This window comes from Sceloporus undulatus, chromosome 1, assembly GCF_019175285.1.
Source record: "Sceloporus undulatus isolate JIND9_A2432 ecotype Alabama chromosome 1, SceUnd_v1.1, whole genome shotgun sequence".
Classification (NCBI taxonomy): domain Eukaryota; kingdom Metazoa; phylum Chordata; class Lepidosauria; order Squamata; family Phrynosomatidae; genus Sceloporus; species Sceloporus undulatus.
The window spans coordinates 180,277,609-180,288,037 of NC_056522.1; the positions used below are offsets into that span (position 1 = coordinate 180,277,609).

The window sequence follows — 10,429 nt, forward strand, 5'->3', positions numbered from 1 at the left end:
TTCAGGTTGTTTTTTATTCATAATAATAAGCTACTCTGGAGAGAAGAGTGGGGCAAAATTCTTTATGAAAAAATTTAATATATTTTTCTATCTACTGCCTCCATATCTGTGGGATATATTCCCAGACCTACTACATGGTAGGAAGAACCACATAAAGACTATGCTATATTTGCAAAGACTAACCATAGTTTCGTACCTCCGGTTGCCTAGAGAGGTGTTTTTTTCCCGGACACAGGTAAGTGTACCATGGGTACTGATCCTGTGAATGTGGTAATACTGAAAACCAGCACAGTAAGAACTATATGAACTCAACACTAACTTGTCGGCATTCACACAGACTGGTTTCCATTTTCACTGAGAATATAAAAACCAGTATGTGGAGTACTGTTGTGAAAATCTTACACATACTTCTTCAGAAGAAAATCCTGTTGGAGTCAATGGCAACTCCCAGTAAGAGTGGACAGAACTGAAGCCCAAAGGACATCAACTGAAGCCCAAGGACATGATTTACGCAGTGCCCTCAATAACAATAAAATCTGCTTCAAGCAAAGCCTTTCTACTAGAGCGTGGAAATTATGAGATGGAGATGTGCATATACTGTTTCTTTACCAAGGCATCAGAATAAAAATGAAAGTTTTGAGTTATTTTCTACCTTCTTTTTTAATTTTTGTCATTAACATTGTTGATGTAAAGTGTGTGGTTTGGTCGAATTATCCATTTCTAATTTCTTGCCGCTTACCTAGGAAACAAGATAAGTTTATTTAACATATTTATACACCACCCTTTCTCCAAGGGACTCGTTTTTTCTTACTTAGGCTTCAGTCATTTCCAACTTCTTCTCTTTATATTTATTAACCTCCCCCCCTTTCCAAAGCTGAGACTCAGAACAGCTAACTATATTTTAAAAACGTGCATACGTACAATTAAAGCATACAAAATTGATACATAAAATAGAATTAATTATTTCAAAATAAAAATGGATTACTGTTAAAAATACAGAGTAATGGTGATTATTAGTTAAGGCAAACCTATAAATGCATTTCACTGCAACCATTGTTCTTTGGTGGCCTTTGCCACTTCTGAGGCTGGAGAGTGTGACTTGCTGAAGGTCACCCTTGATTTTCCACTTTATATAAGGGACACCATTTTGCTCTGCCATTATATCCACTGGACTTGGGCATCCATGGATTCTGTTATCCACAGGAGGGCCCTGGAACCAAACCCCAGCACATAACCAGGTCCCACCTGTGTTACAACTGCTCCCCCCGGTTTAATCACAGTGGTTCTCAACCATGGCTCCTCCAGGCATTCAGAGACTCCAGCTCCCAGAATCCCTGGTCATTAGGACAAGCTGGTGGGCTTCTGGGAGTTGTAGTCCAAAACTTTGAGAGCCAAGGTTGAAACCAACCGTCTTAATGGTGTCTCTATGGCCAGGAGCCTCACAGGGAGCCCAGGCCCCAGGAAGGAAGGCCCTCCCAGCCCCGTTCCCTTCACGCAAGGCCTGGACACCTACTGGGCCCCGTCCAAGAAAGACGCAGAGAGAGAGGATTCGAGCAGAGCGAGAAGAGATGAGGAGACAAACCAACCGGAAGTCCCTTTCCCGCACGCTTTGCCGCCTCCGCTTCCGCCCGACCCTGAAGCCACAACTAAGGGCACTTCCGGAACTCAACCTCCGGGGCTGCTCGCTCGTCTTAGAGCGAGGGGGCGGGGGGCGGGGGCTCTCTCTTCTCCCAAACACATACCATAGAGTTGCCTTCACAGGACCGACGACCGTGCACGGCACCAAAGGGGATAGAGTAGCGCCTGGGGAGGGTGATGGAGGCGCCCCGAGAAACTCCCGCTCCAGTCCGACCACCGCGCTGCGGAGGATCAGGACCCGCCGGGATGACCAGGCACGTCCCCGGCCCGGACGCGGGCCTCCATTTTCAGCCCTCTGTCCACTGGGACCAAAACGTCCCTGAATTTGGGCCAGGACCAAAAGCTGGGCGACATATGCTATGCAGAACTCTTAGGAAAAAACAGAGAGAGCGAGATGAGAGAGAGAGAGAGATAGAGAGCCGAGGAGAGATAGAAGGGGGAGGAGAGTGGGTATGAGAAGGGATGGAGGCGAGGAGGGAGGGGGGACGGAGGTGTAGGGAGGAGACGAATTGGGGGAGAGGGGAAGGAGAGGAGAGAGAGAGGAGAGAGAGAGACGAGGGGAGAGGCGAGGGGGGAGAGGAGAGGGGATAGGCCCGGGAGAGGGGCGGAGGGGAGAGGAGCAGGGGGAGAGAGGAGAGTGAGGGGAATAATAGATGTTATATTTTATATATTACACTTTATACTATAATTTTTTATTTTATATTATAATTTTTATTATACATTATAATATTATATATTATATATATTACACTTTTATATTATAATTTTTATTTTAGATTATAATATTATTTATTATATTTTATATACTACACTATACTATAATTTTATTATTATTATTAAACTTTATTTCTATAGCGCTGTAATTATACACAGCGCTGTACAAAGTCAGTAAAATTAGGAGTAAATAAAAGCCTGCCCAAGGCGTACATTCTAAGATAATAACAATTAAAAGAGGAATAGGTAAAATTACCATATAGAAAAGAAAAATAAATTAAAAACATCAAATATAAAACAAATCACATCACATCAAATTATGTATTTTATATTATAATTTTTATTATACATTATAATATTATATATATATTACTCTTTATATAAAATTTTTTATTTTAATTTTATATTATATATTATATTTTATTATGTTATATTTTATATATTACACTTTATACTATAATTTTTTATTTTATATTATAATTTTTATTATACATTATAATATTATATATTATATATATTACACTTTTATATTACAATTTTATATTATAATTTTTATTTTAGATTATAATATTATATTTTATATACTACACTATACTATAATTTTATATGTCATATTATATTTTATATTATAATTTTTATTTTGTATTATAATATTATATATCACATTTTATATATATTATGTTTTATATTATAATTTTTATTTTATTTTATATTATATTATTTTATATTATATTTATATATTACATTTTATATTATAATTTTATTTATTATAATACAATACAATATATATAATATGTTATATATTATAATATTTTTGGTAGCTTTTGTTTAGTCATGTCCTTCATTTTTCTGGAATGCCCTCCATTTTGCGGTGCCTTCTTTTGTGGTATCCATTAACAGAGTCCATCCGTCTACCATGCAGCTTTCCTCTCTTTCTTTCTACCACCTTCTGCCTTTTCCAGCATCATTGTCTTTTCTAATGATCCCTGCCTTTCCATGATGTGGGCAAAGTAGGACAGCCTCAGTTGTGTCATCTTGGCTTGTTATTATTATCATTGTTATTGGACTGGATGGCCCTTGTGGTCTCTTCCAACTCTTCTATGACTCTATGACTCTATTATTATTACGTTTATTTGTATAGCACCATAGGCTTTACGTAGAGCTTTACAAAGGAGAGGAAAAACAACAGCAATCCAAAATAGAAACAGAAGCCTGCTCACAATCTAAAACCACAAACAAGATTATAAAATTAATTAAATATTAATATAACAAAGTTAAAACAATACCATAAAAGCCATGTTCTAGGCCACATAGCCCAAAAAAACCCACAAAAAGCTATGGATGCTGGCCATGAAAGCCTTCTATTTCACAATACTATAAAAGTTTAAATTAATACAAATAATATGTCATGAAATATATAGGGAGTGTTGAGGTTTGATTTGTTCAGGCACACACACACCTTTCTTCTTCTTCTTTTCTCTTTTTGATTGTTCACATTATCCTCAGCACTCTTCTGCAGGACCACGTCTTAAATAAGTTTATTTGCTTTTTGCCCACTTTCTTCACTCTCCAGCTCTCACATCTATCCGTAGTGATTGGGAATACAATGGACTAACTAATGTTCAGTTGTATATCTTTTAGACTCTTTTCTAGCTGCTCTCCCCATTCCTTGTTTCTGTGGATTCATGTAAGTGCCATGAGCAATCACAACAATGACAGTTACAGGAAAAGAGATTTGACCTAAACATTAGGAAGGACTTCCTGATAGTAAGAGCTGTTAAACAGTGGAACACTCTCCCTTGGAGGGTGATGGCATTGTCTTTTTTGGAAGCTTCTAAACAGAGGCCAGATGTCCATCTGACAGAAGTGCTTTGATTGAGACTTCCTGCATGGCAGGAGATTGAACTTAGTGGCGCCTATGGTCTCTTCCAACTCTATGATTCTGTTTTCCAGTTCATGGCCTATGAAGAAGAACTTAGGGAGCTGGGGAAGTTTAGCCTGGAGAAGAGAAGGTTAAGAGGTGATATGATCGCCCTGTTTACATACTTGAAGGGATGTCATATTGAGGAGAGAGCAAGCTTGTTTTCTGCTGCTCCAGAGACTAAGACATGGAGCAATGGATGCAAGCAACAGGGAAAGAGATTCTACCTAAACATTAAGAGGCACTTCCAAACAGTAAGGGCTGTTCGACAGTGGAACAAACTCCCTTAGAGCATAGCAGAGTCTCCTTCCTTGGAGGTCTTTAAGCAGAGGCTGGATGGCCATCTGTCGGGGGTGCATTGATTGAGAGTTCCTGCATGGCAGAATGGGGTTGGACTAGATGGCCCTTGTGGTCTCTTCCATCTCTATGATTCTTTGAATTAGTGACAGCATAACCCTCTTTTACCTGGATCTGATACGGACTGGGATATAATCTTTTTGGAAAATAAAAAAATCTATGGGGAGTTCCAGTTATACATCAGTAGATCATTAAAGTGATGTCTAATCTGAGTCTACAAGTCATGCCCTTCCCCAGTGCCATTCTCTTTTCCTTGTGCATTGTGTCTTACTTATACTGCAAGCCTAAGGGCAGGGAACTGTCAAATTAATAATGTGTAAGCTGCTCTGATAGCATTTTCAGCTGAAGAGCAGGGTATAAGTACTCTAAATATATAAATAAGCCTACTGTACATATTGAAGCCCTAGTGCAGCAAATGAAGATTACTCCTTAGTCATTGTGTTTAGGTTTACAGCCGTACAGAGATGAAATATGTATGGGTGTTTTGTTATGCATCAAAAACACTTGCGGGTGAATGTGGGATTAGAGAGGTTTTATTGTTTTTCCCTACAGCATTACTATGTGACTCAGCAGCTTTTAAACAAGCAGTAAAGGTAGGGATTTCCAAATCCCTAAATAGGCAAAGAATGTTTAGCCAATAAAACTTGTTTTGAATGGTTGAAAAATAAAAGATTATAAAAATATTTTGTTCAATTTCTCAGAGTTGCCTAGAGGAAGAAACATTCCAAAAAAGTGCAGGTGATGAATGCTAGGAATCGGTTTGCTGGCAAAATGCCTTGATCTGTGTGAATGTGCAGCAGGGATTTCTTCTTTCAGAAATGCATTGCTCATCCCTCCCAGAAAACAATTATTATTCAATTGGTATGCTTCTTTCACTTATTTTCCCAAAATCTCTCACTCAGGCAAAATCAAGGGTGTAAATTTCAATTCCCCTGTCCCACAGAGCCATAAAACAGATGGCAAATTTGGAAGACTTGGAGCTCAAGTATTTATTCCCAGTACCCACCACTGGCAGATCCAGGACCAGAAATGGCAAAAATTGAAAGACAGAAATGTGCAGTGCTAGTTCGGTGCCCATCATTTCTCACTCTCCCGTTGTATCTCTTCCCTGCCCACCTCCCATAACTATGTATATAATGATTTGCCATCTGAAGCAACACCTATGCTGAAGTGAGATGAAGTCCACAAAAGGTTTTATGTGCCATGAGACCCTTCATTGTTTTTGCCCCAATCCACTCCAAAAAGCTTTGAAATATATTCCTTTATATGGTAGATACACAAGCACACACAGAGTACTTCATATTTATATCACTTCTTAACCGCCCTTTTTCCAGACTAAACATCCCCAGCTCCCTAAGTCTCGCCTCATAAGGCATGGTTTCCAGGCCCTTAGCCATTTTGGTGGCCCTCCTTTGGACATGCTCCAATTTGTCAACATACTTTTTGAATTGTATGCCCAGAACTCAACACAGTATTCCAGGTGAGTCCTGACCAAGGCAGAATAAAAGAGATTCATGTTTGCAAGTATAAATATATGAAAACATCGATCATAGGTCTGAGACTTCATTGGCAAAGCACACTACAGAAGCAGGCTTCCTTCGCATAGCACAAAATATAGAAGTAATAGTGACTTCCTGCATTTCCAGTTGCTGCTTATGAACAATCAGGGGGGAAATACACACATGCTAATCTAGAGATTGATGATTGTCATGTTATACTAAGTGTTGCATGCAACTACAGTGGGACTTTGTTATCCACTGGGGTTTGGTTCCAGGATCCCCCGCAGATAACAAAATCCATGGATGCTCAAGTCCCATTAAATATAATGGCAGAACAAAATGGTGTTCCTTATATAAAATGGAAAATCAAGGTTTTATAGGAATTTATATTTTTTTGTATTGTTTTGAGATTGGGGGGTAGACAAGGGTATTTCATTACCAAAATTAATCATTCCCTCCAGATGGCTGGGTTCATTTCACTGTCAGATCACATTTCTGTCTCTTGTATGATGGCATTTCGTACCACTTCTGACACAGACACTTGCAGTGCATCAAACTTCTAATTACTTTTGTTAAATGAACTGGGATGAATAAAGTTGTATCTTCTCAACATTTGTGGCTAATTGCCTCTCACACAGACCGTGAAACCGTGCCTCCATCTTTGTATTTCACCAGCCATTCAGAAATAAAGTATTGCTTAGAAGAGCAATCAAAAGATGCAAGCAAATGGGAATTACTCATTTAAATGGAAGCATTGCCTCAGAAGAACTAATCTGTTTTGATTATCTGCCGTGTACAGTAATATGAAAATTTCCCCCAGAGTTTTCCCATTCCATCTATGGGCAATGGGAATTCAAGACTCTTACAGGTTTCTGATTTTAACCAAAGTCTTTGGTTGGGGAACTTCAGAAAAGTGCAGTACAGTTTCCCCCCTTCCATGCAATGATGTGAAGAAATCTTGCTAATTGTCTGGTTCTCATCTAGGCAACCCATCCCAATGCAGTTAGACAGCTTGTTAAGAGTTTGTTAACCCACCCTCCACAAGATACTCCAACTGTCAATGTTAGAACAAGATGAGTGTTTCCCCCCTCCTTTTCATGCATTTTGCTCAACATGTGTGGAAAACTAGTCTCTTTTCCCTTTGTGAAGCTATGAGCCCAACACACAGCAAGCACAGATGGATTGGTTAATTGGTCAAAAGATACAAACAACCCATCCATTGCTTCTGTTATTTTTTGATCCATGGAACAAAGCAGCAGCTATCAGTTTACACATTTGTACAGTTTACAGAAAAATTGGTTGTGCAAATTGCTGTGGAGACCAATTTTAAAAAAATCTCTTTTGCAGATGAGAAGAAAAATGGTGATGTCCTTATTCTCTCCTTTAAAAACAAGCAAATAAGGAAGATGTAGTGGTTTAAATGTTGGACTACAGCTCTAGAGAACAGGTTTGGAATTCCATATTGACCGTGGAAACTCACTGGGTAACCTTGGGCAAGTCACACAGTCTCAGAGGAAGGCAAAGGTAAAAACTGCGCTGCACAAATCTTGCCAAGAAAACTCTAAAACACAGGGATGTCATAAATCAGAAATGACTTGAAGGTCACAACAAAAAGCATTTACATCCCTATTTGCAGATCTTTTATGTTCTCCATTATTTTTGAACCATCCTAGTTTCACTCCAGCTTCAAACTAATCTCCTCAGCATCAACAGACAGCTGCAATTCATCAAATGTACATGAACATTTGGTACATCTGATACAATAGGCTTTGTAAGGACATGGCGAAAGAAATGTGGATTTTTTTCCCACTCATGCCATTTTCACATTTGAAAACAGAATCCCTTGCACCTAAATTCAGATTTGTGTAGGTCAAAAGCAATACAATGCTAATGAAGGAAATGGGAAGAAAGTTGAAATCTGATGAAGCATGCATGCTCAGTGGAAAAAACATGTGGTATTTCAGAGGGAAACCAAATAGTACAAATGCATTTGCAGACAAACTGTCTGCCTTCTCCTATCACCCAAACTTCTAAATGCATGTACCATTCATCATCTCTAGAACAGTTCTGCTAGAGTATACACTCATCCCTCCATGTTCGCTGGGGTTAGGGGCACATGACCCCCGTGAATGTGGAAAAACCATATCTCTAGGAATCTCTACATCCTCCAGTGCAACTCTGTGGTCAACATCTGCCAGATGTTGACCATAGAATTGTGCTGGAGGACCTACAAAGGCCTTGCAGACTGTTCTCTCTAGGAATCTCTACGTGTTTCAGTGTGACTTTTGGTTAACGTTGGCCATAGAGTTGCGCTGGAGGACCTAGATATTCCTAGATAGAACATATGAATAAAATCTCTGAATAATCAAAGCCACAGAAGTCAAAGCTGCAAATATGGAGGAATGGGTGTAGTAGCAGAAGAAGACTGACACACTCATATAGCATGGCCTTCTAAGTGTTTATGGTACAAGCAAATTGAATCTTAAGAGTCAACCAAAATTTAGCTCATCCATCCCCCTGTTTTATTACATGCTTGTAGATGCAACAGTGTATAAAGAGTGAGATGGAATCATCGCATCCTAGCATTATAACTTATAACCAGAGATCTTGGGCAGAGTTACAGGTGCTATAGTTTATGTTTAGACAATAACTTTGACAGATTGTTTTGACACATGGTAGTATAGGCAAGGTAAACCTAAAGTTGGTGTATTATGTGGAGTTTGAGGTGGGAATTTTATATTACTTGTTTCAATATGATTCCAAGTTTAACAAATGACTCAAGCAATTTGACAAGTTTTTGGTTAGGTTTTCTTATCCATAGACTTTATGGGAGTTGAACTTAACTTGGCCGGTCTTTTCGTTTGTACTGTATTTTTTGGAAACTTTCTTTTGTGGCAGCTGAAGAGAAATGTGTATTATGTAATAGTGTATTGGTTTTACTAAAAAAAAAATGCCCTACTTTAGGCTCTGGCTGATAATAATTGTCCTAATTGGTTATCTTAACTTAGATATAAACGTAGGATTCTGTGTTCCAAAAATATTACTGATGTAACAAAATGCATTGTTATTTTTTAAGTAACCTAAATTACATTTATATCCTTTAGTGGAACTGCTTAGCTTTAGCAAGGTTGGTGCATTATGTCCCTCAGCTCTCTCCGGTGTGGTGCCCTTTAGATGATCAGAGCTCTATCTACAATCCCCATGCTGGCTGGTAGTGATGGAAAATGTAGTCTAGAACTTCTGGAGGGCACCAGGTTGGGGAAGGCAGGAACCACATTTCATAAAGCTTTGGTCATGTTAACAGCTTCCTTAACTGTCAGAACTCTGTTGATCTAATCATGCATCAGAGTTTGTTTGCAAATCACCTTCATACTATGATTTGTGTTACGTGGCATAAGTGTATTAGAGGAATAGTTTTAACAGTTCTTTGAATGATGTTGACCTGGTTAATCTTTGGTTACAGAGTTTATAAAAAGTCCTGTTTGAAGATTCTTCTTTATCTTTCTTCTAACCATCCTACTCTCCCATCCCCATCTTGAGCATAAACATAATTTTATCTCCAATTCCAGTCAGGTAGGATGTATGATTCCTACAAGAGAATAAATGCTGCCTTATCCATCTTGTTCCTCTAAGCACCTCCAGTGATTAATGTCTGCATTTTTACATATTCATTTATTTCATAATTTCTACATTCTAGCATATTAAAGATGATACTGTCAGGTGATTTTAGTTTAATTCAAGTGGCAAAAATTACTTCTAGTTATCTGGATTTCCTCAGAAGACTTATGGATTAGACATGGTGCCATTCAGTTCTCTTATCACTTTTTGTTATAAAGATGAGCAAACCAATGCTTTCCTTGAATATAGCTACTATCATACTCATTAGTCTTCTACAGAGTTATGCTCTCTAGTTGGATGTTCTGTTTTCTTTTTTAATGAACAGCAATAATGAATGAGCGTGGTTGTGTTTTGTAATAGATGATATGGTTTGGAGTTATTTTAATGGTATGATGCATCAAATTCTGTTATTAACCTTTATTTTTAACCTTTATTTAGAAAGCGCTGTTACATCAGATTCCTTGATATTACTATCTACACATATTTGTACAGCACGCCCATGCCATACATGGGATCGCCAAACGTGGACTTGAGGTCGCGTGTACGACAATCCCTAATATGGTGAATGGGGCGCGTTTCAAACTAATGGGGCTTGATCTTATGCAGAATTGGCCTTATGCAGGGGAGTCCAGAATGGATCCCCCGCTTAAGGCAAGGGCACACTGTATATTAATCTTTCTCT

General features: G+C 38.5%; 1 protein-coding gene across 1 annotated transcript in view; it reads right to left on the reverse strand.

The window, feature by feature from the left end:
- SNRPB2 (small nuclear ribonucleoprotein polypeptide B2) overlaps positions 1 to 732 on the reverse strand; it is an 11,041-nt gene extending 10,309 nt beyond the window's left edge. The window contains exon 1 of the mRNA XM_042446816.1: positions 653 to 732. Coding sequence (XP_042302750.1) covers positions 653 to 680 — 28 coding nt within the window. The 5' untranslated portion in view covers positions 681 to 732. The remainder of the gene's footprint in view (positions 1 to 652) is intronic.
- Between the last annotated feature and the right edge of the window lie 9,697 nt (positions 733 to 10,429).